The 17,788-nt window shown below is 40.8% G+C and overlaps 1 protein-coding gene across 3 annotated transcripts; it reads right to left on the bottom strand.

The window, feature by feature from the left end:
• Positions 1 to 694: 694 nt before the first annotated feature.
• Positions 695 to 17,177, bottom strand: crispld1a (cysteine-rich secretory protein LCCL domain containing 1a). 3 transcript variants are annotated; one of them, XM_059326461.1, is made up of 15 exons: positions 16,964 to 17,177; positions 16,036 to 16,396; positions 9,950 to 10,068; positions 7,266 to 7,398; positions 7,035 to 7,150; positions 6,771 to 6,871; positions 6,473 to 6,664; positions 5,725 to 5,785; positions 5,563 to 5,629; positions 5,335 to 5,465; positions 5,161 to 5,204; positions 4,979 to 5,051; positions 4,816 to 4,891; positions 4,562 to 4,695; positions 695 to 1,593 (listed from the first exon to the last, which is right to left on the bottom strand). In XM_059326461.1, the coding sequence occupies exons 2-15, from the start codon at positions 16,285 to 16,287 to the stop codon at positions 1,542 to 1,544; spliced, it is 1,551 nt and encodes a 516-aa protein (XP_059182444.1). In that variant the 5' UTR covers positions 16,288 to 16,396; positions 16,964 to 17,177; the 3' UTR covers positions 695 to 1,541. The 3 variants fall into 3 exon arrangements, with proteins under 3 accessions (XP_059182444.1, XP_059182445.1, XP_059182446.1); XM_059326462.1 differs by lacking the exons at positions 9,950 to 10,068; positions 16,036 to 16,396; positions 16,964 to 17,177 and adding an exon at positions 7,791 to 7,948; XM_059326463.1 differs by lacking the exons at positions 9,950 to 10,068; positions 16,036 to 16,396; positions 16,964 to 17,177 and adding an exon at positions 7,718 to 7,833.
• Between the last annotated feature and the right edge of the window lie 611 nt (positions 17,178 to 17,788).

Genomic DNA, 17,788 nt, shown 5'->3' with positions numbered 1-17,788 from the left:
ATTTCATGGAATTGCAGTTTTTGGAGTAGTGGCTTAAAATATGATGCCTCAAGTGTTTTCAAACATATATTCTATTATAGCACCATAGGTGTTTAGTTTAAGATATTAGATATGATTAAAGTAAATAATAATACAATCAGCTATATGCCAATTTTAAGTGTAAGAAGAGTTTATTTGCAAAAACAAATATACATATATATATTTTATAAATCTTTTTTTTGTTCAGTCCCAGGAATATCAATTAAACAGGCGATGGATTGTTTCAATAAGATATCTCAACATTTCCTAAATCATGTATTTTTATTGTGCACACAGGAAAAAATCTACTGGTTAGTTTTTTCGTTTTACGAATGGCTTTTTTGCACATAGGCTCATCAATACAGTTCAAATTTGAAAATACCTTTGCAAAAGTATATAATATTGACTTTGAGTTATTTAAATGCCACAAGCAAATGTCTGAGAGAGAACTGTGCTGGTTGTAAATTTTTTTATTGCAAAATGGACTTTTCCTAACAACCTGAGGTAGGAAAAAATACATATATATATGTATGTATGTATATATATATATATACACATACATACACACACACCCACACACACAGAGAAACAGTGACAAAAATACAATTAGTTGCCCATTATATTGATTGCAGCTTGAAAGGAAGCTGAGAACTGGTAAAATATGAGCAAATATATCTGTTGATTAAAAATCACCATTCCCCTACATACTGTATTAAATAAAACTGTTGCATAGTATTGCTTGTGTTGATCAATGTCATAAGCTGATGAATACACATGACTTGAAAACATATTTGGGGTATCGACAGCCAGTAAAATGCAATGCATGATGAAGTCTGACACATAGGTTTTGTTTAGAGAACTCTGAGGGATGAGTGTACTTCCCGACCTGCAGGGAGTTTTAACTAAACCACATTATCTGGAAAAATAACGAAACATCACACTATAACAATACAAAAAAAAAACATATAGCAGCATTCTTTATAAATCATATTAATATAAAGCATAATCATATAAAAATAAATGCATAGCAATTTGTTCGCCAATCATTAAAAAAAGTACAAAATGACAAGAAACCTCTCCAGAGCACCAGTAAAAATGTGCCAGACTTAATGCAACAAAAATGATATTCATCCTGAAGTGCCATTATAATGTAATATAAAAGGATTTCTATAATCAGTATTCATACACAGCGATTTCTTAAAAGGGCAAGGCAATGGCACAAAGACAAAACAAGTATATACTATTTACAAAAATGTACAAAAACATATTTACAGTGGATAAAATTTCCTGCTAAAGATGACAAATTGAGACCTCAATGCGAGTGAGTACTGACAGTTCCTCATTGTGTGTGTGTGTCAAGTTTGTGTTGCTGGGTTTACGCTGTCATGGAGACGACCTCTAACCCCTGGAGTGTAGCAAAGCCAGAAACATTTCAGTCATTGAGTTTGACAACAGGGCTTGATTACCGCCTATTCAACAGCCCAAGTGCGCTTTCTGTTTGGCGAAGCCGCCCTCTATGGCACTCAAATCACAGCGAACACCCGGAACGCCCTCCCTCCAGGAGGGTTTTGAAGGCTGCGGGGGGAAGAGAGGAAGAAGAGGCAGAGTTAGTCTGGGTGCGGCATGTGTCAGATCGCTTTGCAGAGAGAAGTAGATGACATACACACACAAACAGATAGACTTGGAGAGTTTTACTGAGAAACGTCCACGTCAGTGTGTTGTCTGACACTGTGATGACAGATAGGACACAAACAGATAGAGGTTGAGGCTCCCTGAGAGAACAGATAAACCACCCAGGTTTACACAAACACATCGGATCTTCATGTGTTAATCCAACAAAGACAGACATGTTGTGAAGTTAAAGGAGACAGATAAATGATGGGCAGACACTAACAGACGTCAGGCTTCTCAGCAAAGTGACAAAGATAAATGTGGTGGAGAGAGGGAAAGAGGAAGAGAGGGGGGAGGACAGAAACAGAGAGGGAAGGCCATTGAATAAATGAGGCTGTGTGTGTGTGTGTGTGTGTGTGTGTGTTTGTCCTCCACACAGGTCATGTTAACAATAGTCATTCCAGACCACAGAACAATCCGAGGTTGGTGCCATTTAATATCTCTAAAAAAGTAGAACAGACTATACAGTATGTGGGTCACTAGGCTTTAAACCGAGGCTGGTACGGACCTGTAACCTTAATGCTGTTGTAAAGTGGTGCAGCACGGATTCAACACATGCTCTCTCTTTATTAGCATCAGCTAAGTATTTTCCTAGGCAATCACAGGCTCCATTCTTTGTTAACAGTTAAATGTTATTTCCTTTCAGTCAATGAGGACTCATTATGTAGGAGGATGGTAAAAAAACAACAACATCTAATTGACAGTGAGAAGAAGAATAACTCAAACAAACCAATGGATTAATTAAAACAGTACTTTGCTCAATATTAGAGAGGCATCAAATAATTTTAATGTCTCCTAATTTAAAAAGTCAGTCTTGATGCAGAGGAGCTGTATGACCTCAGAGAGCGACATTTTTACACGCTGCATAGATTTGACTTGGTTAGGTATTTTATTGCCTGGCTTAAGCTTCTTAACATTCCAACAGCCACCATACAAACCAGTGATTTCTCTTGTTTCCTAATCTATGTTAGTAGGTGGTGCCAAACCAACCACTTCCAATACCTAACTGGTCACATATAGATGCTTGATCACTTTTTTTGACGCACTGGGTAGCCATACATGATGTTCCACTATGGTTTTAGTTTTAAAGGCTCTGAATTTAGCAAGAAACTACTTGGTTATGTTAAGGAAAAGATCATGGTTTGGGTTAAAGTATGTAAGTTTCTGATGTAACTTAAGTTACATACATAAGTTAAGGAGTCCTCTAAATAAGTGAACAATGATTTTTCATTTCACACAGGACTCGAACAGCGGCCTCCTGGGTGAAAATCAGGTGTTTGTTTGACGCGTCCAATAACCTTGACCTCCACCCTCCGCAGACTTTATTGCTCTTTATACTTCGTCCCTTTTCATTCCTAGCAATTGCTCGGTCTACATTACAGCCACTTGAAAGCTCCGGTGCGTCTCATACAGATGCTAAAGTGTTTCTTATGCGAGAGCTGTGACAAAGCGTCATTTTTGACAACCTGTGTGTTGACAACAAGTGTTGTCTTCTGTTGACTGTCCTCTTTAACTTATAAATGTTAGCAATGTACTGTTTCCACTGTTACCATAGAATTGTTTCTATTGATTTTTGTCTCCCCCTTGTGGACATTTGCGAATTATAGAGAAACAGGAAGTTCATAGGGTAACTCAGCTCACATGCTTCAGTAGCTGTTGGTATCCACATGCATCTGCTCGCATTCCTACACCTTTTGATCGCATTCTTGGTATGTAATGTTGTTTGACTTACTTCCCTGCAATTATGTAGCATCATTTATGGGATGCTAAGAGCCTTTGATTAGCTGCATTTACGTTAGCTCATCTAATTTCAATATGAATATAAAGAATATAAAAGCTATATTCTCCTCATTTGTTTGTTAGTTAAACCAATGTAAAAGGAAACTCAAGATATTTATTATCTTTGCTCTTTCTCAGTTTCACCCTTTCTAGCCTGTGGACGAAACTGAGACTAACTTCGAAGTCTTGAGGACTGAAAGGTGTTTAGCTGACTGTTGAAGTATACAACGGACATATAAGACAATACAAACATATAAGCAAAATTATGATCTGACCTGATATTTTCTTCTCAACAATGCTTAAGTACAAGCTCCTTTTCCACCTAAACCTAACTGGACCGTGCTCGACTTTGATGATCACTGACTCCATCTTCATGGCCTGGTCTCACTTGTATGCATTCTCCGCGATGTTTGCTGAGGCAGTAGCAGGAGACTAATTTGAAACGCATGTTTTCACAAAAAGAACGAGAAGAGGTCTAACACAGAATCCATTCCTTCTCCATGTGTACTTTCATCAACCTTATGCAGCTTAAGTTTATCCACCAATTTGGTTGGACTGAGCTAAAACGGTCTTAAATGCACCTTTATATTGATCCCCTTCGTGTTAGATGCTGGCAGGGTCTCTCTTCCTTGTTGCATATGCTTCGGCGTTTCACTGCTTTGCATTCTTGTTTGTTTTCTTTATTTAAGCAACTATATTAAGCATTAGACCCCTGTCTGCTGATTGCCCTTCTGACTTACTACCAAAAAACAAATACCTCCCAGAACTACATTAAGATGCACTCACCCTCTCTGCACTAATTGCCAAGCAATTAATTATTTTAAACTGGAAGCATGCTAATCACCCTCCCATGTGCACTGCATGGGAGATGTAGAACTGCCTGCATCTTGAAAAGATTAGGTTCACAAGGGAGGGCAGAGTGGATAAATTTCTCTCTACCTGAGAGCCATTGATTTCTCATTCCTCTTCTCTGAGCCCCAGTAAATTAACCCCTTCACTCCAGTTGCAAGACAGAATACTGACATAGGAGCAGAAATCTCCCTAAACAATGACTTCCATGTTAATGTGCTTGGCAAGAAACGGCACTCCATACCTCTCTGAGAAAATGCCATTTTGGAATGAGGCAATGTAGTGTTTCCGCTTGTCCACTGGCATCACATCGATAAAACCACCCACATCATTCCTGATTACTCCAGCGTGAACTGCTGCTCGGCATATACTGGACTTCTACAGAGGCATGCAAGAGGAAAAGGTAACATAAGAATTGCTGATTCATTTCAGTCTCTAACTTCATGAAAAACTCTGATAATCTTGGTGGTGACATCAGCTTCAAAAACAGGGACTTACGTCAGAGTATATTCTGGTGCCGATTACTCTGGATATGTGAGGATTCTCCTCTAAGCAGTTTCTTGGGCAGTATAACCTAAAAATAGAACAGTTGGACATGGGTGGTGAACTTACATTAGGATGGAGAAATAAAGTTATGCATGCAGATAAGTCAGGTTCATACCTTGGGCAATGCTTTACTGGTTTTTGGTATGAACACATTTGTGCAACTGTGGCTTCACAGGTGATGGCTTTAACTGTAAGAAAGAATTGCAGTAAGTCAACACACAGCACAGCATATAATGAGAAATTTCATAACAATAAAAAAAATCCATCTAATTAGTGTCACATTATTTTAAGACTAACCTGCTACTCTGGAAACGGTGAAGGAGTTAGCACTCAGATATTTTCTGTCAAGAGGAAAAACACAACTTTGACATAAAACTGCATTATTTCTCTTATTAGGTGTATATTTTTTTACCAATCTTGCCATCAAATATCATTATTTCATGGTGATGTTTCTAATTATGATTGTCTCACCCAAGAGACTGGACTCCGTTCTTGTTGGATTTGATGAAAAAGTCCTTTCTGCCTTGTCTTGTTACATCCATCCATCCTCCGTCATTATCTATGACTCCAGCATGCAGACCAGCTCTGCACACACTGGATTGCTGCGAATAGAATCTTTTATTTATTATGACAGTTGTTAATAGGCATAATATTGACTACATGATTTGGAATACGCTGCCTGAGGACTTGTGTACTCACCATTTCATAGTATACTGTCCCAACTACTTTTCCTGTGGCATCTAGGCACCCAGCTGGACACTCGTATCTGTAGAGAAATATCAGGAAATTAAGGTGCAATGAACTGTACACTCCATTTGGTGTAGCCTTTTTTTTTTTTACTATATTTCATCTGAACTGTACCTATTGCATGGTGTTCCTTTACACTGATCTCGAAGCTTTGTGTCGCAGGTCACAAGCTGAGCTGAAAAACAACACAAACATAAGGGCCTTTCAGTGCTCGTACAGGAACCAACATGCAGGAATTGGCCGCTCTGATGCAGACGACCAGTTTCTAAAAGCCTGAGTTGAGTGACACCCAGCGAGGACTGTTGTTGTGATGCTTCAAGAAACCAAAGAGAAGAATTCCTGCAACAAGGTTTTAAGGGTGGTCAGCAATTTTTGAGGAAGCGTCTCAGCTTACAAGCACAGGCCCGTTTCACTGCAGAGAGGAAGCCATTTAAAAACCACATTGAGCCCCTCTCACCCCTCTCAGCCGGCCAAAAGCAAACACGCACTCAGGGGATAATGCTAAAATAGGCCTCCCCTCCCTGCTCCAAAGAGTGACTTGCAATATTAAGTACTCTTCAGAGACTGTCAGGGTTAATCAGGGAGATGACAGATAAAGACTTCAGAACATCAAGGCAATTTAGGATTAATTGCAAAATAAATATTTCCGGTCAAGGCCTATTTTTTTTGCAGTTGTTCTCCACTTTTGCTTGTTCAACACTAATTTCTTTGGTTTTGACCTAATTTAAAAGAAAGAAACTTTTCTTTTAGATCATGTCCTATATTTCTTGTGCACCTCCCAGACCTAAACCAGATGCTATACCCCCCCAACCCATTTTGAGATGAAACTAGATCCAGAATAAACAGTTAAATAGCAGCTTACACATCTGCTGTGTGTTGACCACTTCATTCTTCTGCAGGTCCTCCGTGGGGGGCTTGGTGGGGGCTGGGGCAGGGAGATTGGGAGGCTCAGGCTTGGAGCCCCGAGACCAGGGCTTCTGTGGAGCGCGGGGGGCCTCTGGCTCAATAAAGTTGTTTTCTTCCGTTTCCTCTTGTGGAGGGTTGGAGCTGTCATCTTTTAGTAAAGTCACAGAAATAAAAAAATAAAAAAACAGAGTATGGTAAGCATATTTTTCCTCTGGCTTTCCTACTCTGTCTTTTTGCATTTTCCACACACATACCTTTGTAGCAGAGGTTGTCCTTGCAGCCTCCTCCATAGCTGGGAGGACAGGCAGAGCACGAGGTCCCATGTTTGTATGGTGAATGTCCCCACCAGTTTCCCCTGTTCAGGTCACACAACAAGCAAGGCTTATTAAACAAAAAGCACCTTACTTTATAACCTATATTTCTGTCCAAACCCCTTTATATGTGACGGAACGTTCAAAATTCAGCACAGCATATCAGTCAAAAAGCTGTAAAAAGAACATCACAACAAATGTACTTACTTTGGTGAATAGTTGCAGACAAGATAGACGGCTTTGGCCCAAATCTGTCCCCACACATTCATGTTGTAACACATGTTGACGGCACAACCAATCCGACTGCTGGTGGCCCATACCAGCTGCAAAAGAATGACAAGGCACATCATAAAAAAGAGATTATTAAGTATTAAATCACTCAGGATAAAGTCTTAACGGATATAGTGCAAAGAAATGGTGTGATCCAGACCTAGCTACCTGTGTATAATGAGTACAAACTGGGCCGGAGCATCTGAAGGGGCAGTAAGGATCACACTCCTGAGGGTAAGGGAAGGTGTAGTCTTTCACTTCATCGTACCAGGCCTGCACATGGAACGTGGGCGGACGATACCTGGAGAGATGAGTAAGCGTACCTTTGATGACAATGTTCCAAAAAGCATTTCTATCGTCTTGTGTCTCTTTTGGCGTAGGAGTTGGTTTCATGCATCAAAGCTGTTTTCTGCTTATTGCAAGTCCTTTTTCAAGAACGTATGCAAATACATGATACTCCTTCAGTTTATTGGTGCAAAACAAAGCATTTTTTTGGAAAAGATACATGTGAATATGAACAAGATTTACAAAACCACTAAGTTGTTTTTCAAAATGTGTTCTGAGGTACTGCTGTTAGCTAAAGAAATAACAGCAAACTTGTCATAACTTTAAAACATGACCTGGCAAAACCCTATAGAAAGATGTTGAAGTAGTCATTTACACTACACTCAACTCTACAGCATATGTAGTTACCATCTGTAGTTAGCACCCATTGGTAACCACAGAAATGTAAACACATCTGCTGAGATTAAGCTTCAAGCTGGCAATGAAACATTTGCACTCTCTGAATAAATTGCAATGACCAAGGATTGACACTGATTTGGCACCAGGTGTTGCTAGTTAATCTGATTAGAATCAAGCCGACATCTTGACTGTGAAGTGATATGATTAGATGCGGAACAAGAGTCTCTTGTGTGGAGTAGTGCTGTTCTCTGATGCTCTGTGTGGGGGGCTGAGTGAACAAATGAAGCCAAATTCATATTAATATATCCTCTATGAATGTCAGTGTTGGGAAATGCTACTATAAAATGTAATGAGTGGATGTAATGTGTTTTACGCTACTAAATTGGTTATATAAAGCAAAACAGTTCACTTGGCAAACAAAGTAATCCAAAGATTGCTTGTTTATTTCTTACACAAATAGAAAGGTTAAAACAAAAGTTTTTATGAGGAATTACAAGTGGATTTAATGCATTTTATGGTGTTAAATCGGTGATGCCCCTCCCACTGTCATGCAGGCTAGTTACCATGTGAAGGTTGTCGGCTTGATCCACTTCACCTGGGCCTTCCAGGCTATAAAATCAGGTCCATGTGCAGGATTTATCTTTTGGTTTCACCACCATAGCTCACATGCCACACATCCAAGCTCTGCGTATACTGCTGACTGCTGACACTCCACTGTTCATTTGAGTTAACCTTAGTTTAATAAATGTTTGTTTTAATGAATCATGGACTCCCTACTTGTCACATTCCCAGAGCCAGTTTGTTTGTTTATTTGACTTAATAAAAAAAGTAAATATGCACTTGGCAAACAAAATAGCTAGCAGTTAAAATAAAAGCTCACAAATTAAAATGTGATGCACTGTTTGTTCAATCAGTACACAACTGCTAATTTTAAAACAAGCTGTGGTTTTATGGGGAGTGTAACTAATTGATATTATACATCTTATGGTGCAAAATCAGTCACATGGTTGTTATACATCTTATGGTGCAAAATCAGTCACATGGTTGTATTCTTTGCATGAACTAGGGAGCTTCCATCTGCCTATTATTGGGTTGTTTTGTAGCATAATCGTTCTTCCATTTTAGAGAATAAGAGCGATTGCCTCGCGTCACTAGCTTTACCACCCTTTACTTGTCTGATATAGTTGATTTTAAGCGTTAAAAAAGCTAGCATTAAGAGAAAATAGACTAACAATTGAGATTCCCAACAAGTTGTCACTTCATTTGGGAATTTGAGCTGACATGAGCAATTTGGAGCTGCTGCATGAGACAACTCAGTTGACATACTGTGCAAAGGCATACATCAATGGTGTTTTTGTAATTACTTTCACTACCAGAAGGAGGCTAAACTCTGTAAACTTGAAAACCTTAAGAACCAAAACATTAACGTTAGAACCGGAAGACAAAATAACAGCACACTCAACAAAAAAGTTAGCTATATATATATATATAGCCGTTGTGCTTAACTAAAGTTTGCTACTAATTAACACATGATGTTATGTTTATCAGTACACAAAGAGAAATGTAAAAATGACAAGTTGAAGTTTAATGGCGAGTGTAATGAGTGGATTTTATGCTTTTTTCGGTGCTAAATTGGTCTTGGTAGTAAGCTAGCAGTTGTGCAAAAGTAAAGCTCACTGGGATAACCTGGGAAAACTTAATGAAGTTAACTACTCTGAACTATTTAAAATAACATTCTGAACCAAGTGTGGCTATCTAACTGTATGACTGACTATTACACACATTTTGTTCCTATCCAGGTCGTGTAAAACACAAATGAAACCAGAATACAATTTCTGAATGTAGGTCAGAAAGGATGCATTCTGTTTTTATTAAGTTTTTTCACAGCATCCCTTGTTTTTTTGGGGGGGAATAGAGGTAGTAAATATAAATTCTGTTCCTATTCATAAACAGTAAAAAGAAACACAGATTTAGATGCAAGCCTAACGTCAGCCATTCCTGCACCCAAGACAACACAACAAAACGTCAAGTTGTTGCTCGGTGTTACACACTAACAGATGCTTACATGTTTTCAGCTATTTTTATTCTCAACCTTTGATAAAAACAAAGGTATATTTATATATATATGTATATGGAGAAACTGTACGGGCGACTGAATTGTTGTTTACCTTCCCCAGTGTGCTCCCAGGTTCTGTCCGATCTGTGGCAGTAAACCGGCAGGCCCGTGCTCCCATAGACAGGTCTCTGCCCACTCCTCTGCTGTACGCTCCAACTCTGTGTCCCACACCTGCACAGGAGACGAGATGGAGAGTTTTTAAGATTATATTTGATAGGAAGTCAAAATACATGCTTATATTGCTACTAATGGGACACAAGATACAATGTCAGGTCACTGAACGGCTAGTGTGAAACTGGAGATATTCACCGCCTTATAGGGTTTGTTCAGCTGTCAATGATGTGAGCTGGTATTCAAATACACACTGAACAAGAACTACTCATGAAAAATAATAGGGACTAGGAGCTGCTATGGTTAAATAACTGCACTAATCTCTAAACTAAGTGCAGCACTTTGTTGATGTGTTGCTGCTGCTGTATAAAGAGCTTTTTGACTCTCCTATTGCTGCTCAGCTGATTTTCCCCAGATGGGTTTTCCCGTAGGATCGGGTGTTATTCAAAAAATGCAAAAGCTGTTTTTCCTTAAGTAATACCTTCCATATGTCTCTGGTGAGATGTCTGGGTGCAAGCTTTTGTTTCACTTTACCTCTCTCTGAATTGCCCTCTCAGTTAAGTTTGGCTCTGGTTGGATACTAAGGGATCATATTCCCATTCTGGGGTTTTCTGGGAATGCAAAGAGTGTCCTTCCTCTCTGCTGACCTACATTCTGCCATAAGAAAAAAATTAGAATAACACCAGCTGTAATTCCTCTGAAGGACACTGTATGTTCCTTTAATTGCACACCTTCACTTTCACCTTCAGTGTGGGATATCTAATTTAACAGGTTTCTACGGGAAAGTCAATTAGTTTGAGTGTGTGTGTGCATAGGTGTGTGTTTGTACGTGTTAGCATTAGTATACCAGCGAAGGTGTCAGAAGTTTTTTCACACATTGGGCCCTGGAAGTCAAAGCTTACCCTCACTGAAATCTCATCCAATAACAGACACTAAAATAACTCCCCTGCTTCCACCGCCGCCTCCCTCTCCATCGTCCGTCACCCACTTTCAGTCCCACCAGAAACAACTGCTGTTCTCTGCATTACTCCCGAAACACACACCTACCTAACAACAGGATGTCTGGCAGCGCTGCAAATTAACTCTTGACCAGCTCTTTCTGGGAATCCAGCTAGCTGTTGAGAGGACGGATTTGTTTAAATCAACAATACTGGCTGACTCTTCAGTGATTGCACAGTGTGTAATGTCAGATTTAAACACAAAGCCTTGTAGAAACGTTACATAACTGCCATTTAGAACAAATAAACTGTTGGAGGTGTGGGGTATGTTTTTCATTCATCTCTACACGTGCAAAGAGGGAGGGTATTAGTGTTACAGCAAACTCATCTGTGGTCTGTCTTGCACAATAAGGCCAAATTCTGACTGACAGAGCCAGGGCTAAAACAGGAAGGAGAATTTGTTTACCTGAAACTCTATCTCAAGCTCAGAAATTACCCCTGCTGGCAGTGAATTGCAAATAAATGTCAGTATTGTCATGTCTGTTATCCCTTTTTGACACTTTAATAGCTTACGATGCTGAAACAGAAACATTTAAGAGATTTAAGTCCGGTCATCATGCATATAGGAGGCATTATTTTCCCCTTCGATTCCCTTGCTTGAATAAATAATCAATGTTTATAATCAAAGCTGTGGTAACTGCAAAACGATCTGCAAACCACAGCACAGAGGACATTCTGTGCTTGAACGGGGTCAACACGATGTTTTTGGCCATTAATGAATGGTTGTGGGTCTAAAAACTCTTAGCTGTGGCCACAACTACAGTAGGGTTCGTGCCAAAAGAGACCAAAACTACCTCACAGGCTATCTTGGGGGGAAATGTGGTTGATTACAGTTTCTATGATTTGTGATGCTCTTGAAGCATATCTTAAATAATGATAAATACACGCAGCATGCTTCCAGCCGAGCAAGTCATTCCATCGTCCTCAAACTTGCAGAGAAAGCAGGCTTGGAAAGTGTTGACCGAGACACATATTTTTCAGCTGTTGAATCTGGTGCAGAGTGCAGCCGGCTTGTCAAGCTGCTGTTGTTTGCACAGTTAGCCCAGCAGGGGAGGCCTCATAACCAAGGACCCCCTCCGCACCCCACCCACCACCCACCCTGACCACACTTCTGCTGGGGCCCGTAAAGAAAAACACCTCCCCTGCTAACGTGTTTCAGCACAGTGCACACAGCATTGTGTATTTCGCTTAACACTTCATTTACAGCCAGGTTTTTCAGTTTTTTTCTCTCTCCCTTGGTCATCTGGTTGCATTCCAAAGGGTACAGAGGTGTACTTCCTTTGCAAGTTTGGGTTTCCTGTTCATAATCGATGGTGCATGCGGAGAAATACTAACAAACCAGAGGAAAGGTGGGAATTGGAGAAAGTGAGAAGTAGATAAGTGAAATAAGAAAACTATTGGAGAATAAAGAAGATGTGATAAGAAGGTGTGAGGAAGAAGACAAGGGCTGATCAGGGAAAGTGATCTATTGTTAAATCCTCTGCCCAGGCGACTATTATCATTTCCCACAGCAATATAGAGTATACAGTGCTTCATACAGGGCATTCCAGCCCACATTAACTCACATCAGGGTCTGGGGGCTAACCATTGTTGAAATTTTGTCAACCAGAAAAATCCATTCCATCCCATTATCATGTTATAACAGGGACATAGTTTGACCAGAACAGCATAGCTAATTATTTGAGGCTTGAGTTGAAAAGGAAGCTGTCATTTTTGATGGACAGCTTCATAAGTGATCATAAGTGAATCAAACAGGTAAATGGTAGCTTGATATTTCGATTGGGTCTTTACTGGGATATTATCCTCTTGGGAATTTGTGGAATCAATCAAGTTTTTAAAGGTTAAGTTTTTGTTGAGCTTTGTCTGTTCGCTGGTCGGTCAGCCGGATTATGGAAAATAATGTTTTACAAAAATATGGATTTTTATAAAACTTGAAGGAAGGGTGTAGCATGGGCCAAGAAAGAACCTCTTACACTTTGGTTCAGAACCAAATCACACTAATACATTTTTAGTTTTTGTAAACATTGCTAAAAGGGCAATTTGTGCTGCATTCATGTGGTGTTGGAATAATCTGAAAAATGAGTTTACTTGATGCTATTCAATGCTCTGAGCAGTAAAATACAACACATCTTCTTTGTAGCCACCATGTTGTTTCCACATTGCGAGTTATGGCTCATGAACACACCGATTTTGAAAAAAAAAAAAACTTCCCAACTCGGGAAATGGGACCATCAATGGAGCACATTAATGCACAATTCGCCTCGTTGCAGGTCTGAGCTCTCTGAGTTCCATTCTGGTATCTACATGTGTTTTGCATCTCTGTAAAGTTTTATGACTATGCTCCCTGAAGTATTTGTGGAAGGTGCTATTGCAGGCTGTTCTTTATAAGTGAATTTGGAGCTATGTTTACATTCCTGGCATTACATCAAGCAGGTTCTGTGTGGGCACTGGAATTCAACAAGGCTACACCTTGTTGCCTCTCCTGTGATATTTGCGGACACCTACAGCCAGTGCAGGTACCAAGAAGCCCAGAGAGTGTCCAGCTTTGTGACATCAGGGTGGCATCTTTGCTATTTTGGGATAGTGTTGTCATTTTGGCTTCACTGGGGCATGACCTTGAATGTGGACTAGAGCGCTCCTAGCAGCTACAGTGCGTTAATTCGCAGGGCCTACATTTTTTTCATGGTATTTATCTGACCAGACCCAGGGGCAAACCCAACACACAGAGAAATCCAATCTCCTAGCTGGCGTGTGAACTCTCAGGTAATCTGCAAGATTGCTGCCACAAGCCGGAGTCAGATAATTACTTTAAAATGAATGTTCTTGGCAATTTTATTAATCCAAACCAGTTTCTCCTCACACTAAAGCTGTCTGTTTCCATGCTTGTACACATTACCATAATTAAATATCTTGGGTAAAGGCTAATTTATTAGTCTAGACCCTAATTATTGTCTGATTGGACAGACACATTATCCAGCAATAAATTAAAATGGGGCAAAGCTTGCTGCACAACTCTGACTCATCCCGAACAGAAAACTGTCAATACAGCTTTATCTTAAACCGCTAACATCTCCGCCGCCTCAGACCTGAGTGCAACCTGGCAAAGCCAAGTTAAACATCAAGGCAGGTGGGGCCCTTTCTCCCAAGATGCCATCTGTTTGTCTTGCAGCGCTTCAAACACTTGACACTTCTCTGTTTATACCTGTGGGTCAACATTAGAGTGAGAGGCAGAACCGCTGCCCCTCCCAACCCACTGAAGGTACATTGAAGCTTTGTGGATCACTACGGAGTGCGAATGCTTATCCAGGGGAATTTTTTGGGTCTCTGTGTTGGATAATGACAGAATGGGAACGGAGCCACAGGGATAAGGGAGAGGGAGGCAGAGAGAGAGGGCAAGAAAGGGAAACAGATGAGGGGGGGGAAGCGGGATTTGAATTGATGTTATCTCTGTGAGTCTCTGTGATGATTGCCACAGAGGGTCAGTCGGGTTATGGTTTAATACAATGGCATACAATAACAGAGCTGATGGGCAAATGGTTCTGTATGTGTGCTTGGATATTTCTGTGTGTGCATCTGCATGCATGAGTGTGTAGGGAGAGCAGGGGAGCATGTCTATGAAGTCTTCCAGTACGGTGAAGCTGTGAGGTTTCTGAAAGGTGACAGCAGTTCAACAACAGACAGAGGGAAAATCTGAGAAATACGGAGCCCCTTTCAAAACAAAGCGCAGAAAATCCACTTTACATGTGACCTAAACAGCTTCTTGCCTGAAAGATATTGACATCCATGGAGCTGCAAATGAGATTTCAGCATGTATCCTTACAAGCCAATGTCTCTTATGTGCTCCTTTCAACTGTCTCAACCTCCGTATATTCCTTTCATTTATTTTGACACCTTTTTTTTATCCTGTCCGTACCTCCATCAGTCTCTCATTGCCTCCTGTTTCTACACACATCTCTCCTTTATCATTTCAACACCTGTAATTTTATTTACCTACAGTATTCCATCGCTATCGTTCACTTTCTTTCTCTCACCTCACGTCCTCTTGTTGCATGCCTCTCCATATTTCACCCCTGGGTGCCCCTAGAGCTAAAAAAAAAAAAAAACCCAGCCAACTGTAACAGGAGACAGTAGAAAGGAGCTGTGTGCTGCTGGCTCAGCATTTCTCCACTAGAGTGTGCCTCAACCAGAAGCCTGCCAGGCAGAGTGGGGCTTTCACACACGTACATGTACACACACACACACACACACACAAGGGGTCCTCAAGTCCAACCTCTCAATTATACAATTACACAGTCCAGCAATTGCCCCCAGCAGGAACTGTTTATTTGCCTTTACCATTGAATAATACTGCCTTTTGTTCTGTAGCTCTTTAAGTGGAGATGAAAGGATGATAAAACCTCATTACTTTCTGCACATTGCACACTATATTGATTTTTAACCTCCCTAAGTACTGTTGGTGGCAATGCACTGTGGCGGTCAAGCCGCGTCTACACATGTAGTGCATTTGGAAAAGTTCCAGATCTGTGGAGCACTGACTTTCAGAAGGTGTGGTGTGTGTATGTGTGTGTTTAGTGGGGGGTAGACAGCTGGTAAAACAAGCCGCGGTGCAGTGCTCTGATTCTAATTGCACTGTGAAAAGTGATCTGGCGCTGTACACACACGTGATGGCCAAAGGATAAAGTCAAACAAATCTTTTAACATGAGTTTTTAAAAAAACGCAGTAGTAATGTGATCATTGGCAAGTTGGTGGAATTCTTTTCTTCTGGCAAAACAACCAAAGTCACATGGGTGCTGACTTGTGTGTGTGTGTGGCGTTGGGGGGGACTCATGTGTGAAGGTGCTTAGATGCTGGCATGCTGCTTGTGTGTGAGCCAAGAGGGACAAGTGCCAGCCGGTCTGGTGACTGGGTCAGTTCACTAAGCTATATGGTCCACAAGTGTGCAAGACTCTTAGGGAGTTCAGAATGGGGTCAAAGCGTTTAAACACATATAAACTGTTTGGGGTCTAAATCCTCCCTCCATCCACCTACCATGTACTCCATGTTGGAAGAAGGAGGGTAAACCTGGCCTCTGAGTTTGTTGTGGAGGTCCAGGATGAGCTGAGCATCGCTGTCGGTGATGGCCCTCTTCCCCCTCTGCTTGGCCTCCCACCAGTCCCCCTCCTCATCCAGATACTTGTCCAGAATCTGCCCCCAGCCCGTGGCGTTAGGAAGCATCACCATAGAAGTAGCCGTCTGGAGCAGGAGGAGCAGGGACACAGCCCTCAGAGATACATGCGTCATTCTGGCGATGGTGATAATGATGATCGTCTCAAACTCAGCACAGGGTGGATGGGGTGAAACGGGGCGCGAGCCAGCACAGAAAGACACTCTTCTTCTTCTGCAGTGTGAGCTGGCAAAGAAGCCGAGAGGAGAGAGCAAAACAGGATTATTGGACGGATTGGAACTGGTGTTCTGTATCAAATTTGCTGAATAACTTGGGTCAATATTGAACTTGGTGAGGACAGCGCATTGGCTTGCAGACACTTGGTTTGGTACCGTGCCACGGGTAACCTCATGGAGTTCACTGGGGGAAAGCTGGCAGACTGGGAATGACTAGTGAGAGCGTGGATTAAAGAAATCACTACTAGTGTTGAACTTCCTTTAAGATTTTTTACAACTTTTTTCCTCAATAAAAAAGCGGAAAGACAGCTTAGGAGCTGTTAAAATAAATACAGCCTCTCAAATCACATTTAGCAGTACGGCTGTAATAAAAGTGCACAGAATGATGCATAATGTTGCTAATGGATTCACAATATACTGTATGTACACATATATTTTCAGTGGAACTTTTTGCATGCTGCATTGCTGACAGAAGCAGATATAAAGTGCCAATACCTAATGGAAAACGTGAAGAGTAATGCATATTGAAATAAAAATGGAGTGGTGTGATTTAATGTAGACTTTGGAAATAATTTACCTTTAATGAATTGGAATGCAGCCCGCTTCTTGAGATCCTGACAGAGATCTGGCTGTGAGAAAACTTGAGCAGCAAGATGAGAAAAAAAAAGTCCGCCTTCAAAGTAAAGTTGCAGAGCTCAGGTGGAGCAGGGATGACTGTCGCTGGCTGCCATGTGACATAAATCAAGAGATGTGATGTGGTCGCTTCAGTCCGTTTGGAAAAGAGAGAGCGAGTCTTTCTTCTTTCGGGATTCTTGCACCAAAGCCGCTAAAGCATCACTTATTCACATTTTATCCTCAACTTGGCTGAGCTTCTACAGTGCCGCCCCTGACCACGCCCCTCCAAAAGGTTCAAAACGGCCCACTCCGTCATGCCGAGAAGTGCGTGCGCGTCCGGGCTCGTGCGTGTGTGTAGTATAGGCAAAAACTTTTTTTCCAGTGTTGTAGCTGTAACAAGTTCAACTCTAAAAACAGTGGTGGAGCAATGCCACACAGGGAAAAACGTTGATACAAGTAAAATCCTGTATTCAATATCTTACTTTACTAAAATTAGGCTACAAAGTAGGCTATTGGCATCAAAAGTAGCACAAGTAAAACAAGTATTTTTGCAGAATGGTCCATTTCAGAATCATATACATATATATTGTATCAATGAATTGCAATTATTGATTCATTTGTTGTTTATTACACAGACTGTAATACTTTAATGTTGCAGCTGGTACAAGTGGAGCTCATTTTAACTACTTACTGTACTTCTAGCTTGTGCATTTCCTCCCAGAGATCAATAATCTGATCTTAACCAATAATGATACATAATAATTTATTTTGTGGTTATATTTTGTAT

Source organism: Centropristis striata, chromosome 23 (genome assembly GCF_030273125.1).
Source record: "Centropristis striata isolate RG_2023a ecotype Rhode Island chromosome 23, C.striata_1.0, whole genome shotgun sequence".
NCBI classification, from domain to species: domain Eukaryota; kingdom Metazoa; phylum Chordata; class Actinopteri; order Perciformes; family Serranidae; genus Centropristis; species Centropristis striata.
Note: the sequence above shows the minus strand (reverse complement) of the source record. Positions and strands in the feature narration are given on the sequence as shown.

What these genes read in the sequence shown, in the direction of transcription:
- crispld1a (XM_059326461.1), bottom strand. Translation starts at nt 16,287, where the DNA reads ATGACGCATGTATCTCTGAGGGCTGTGTCCCTGCTCCTCCTGCTCCAG. An exon ending in GGACAACCTCTGCTACAAAG is followed by an intron (nt 6,665 to 6,770) that starts GTATGTGTGTGG and finishes CTTTACTAAAAG; the next exon opens with ATGACAGCTCCAACCCTCCA. An exon ending in GGTCAACACACAGCAGATGT is followed by an intron (nt 5,786 to 6,472) that starts GTAAGCTGCTAT and finishes GTTGTTTTTCAG; the next exon opens with CTCAGCTTGTGACCTGCGAC.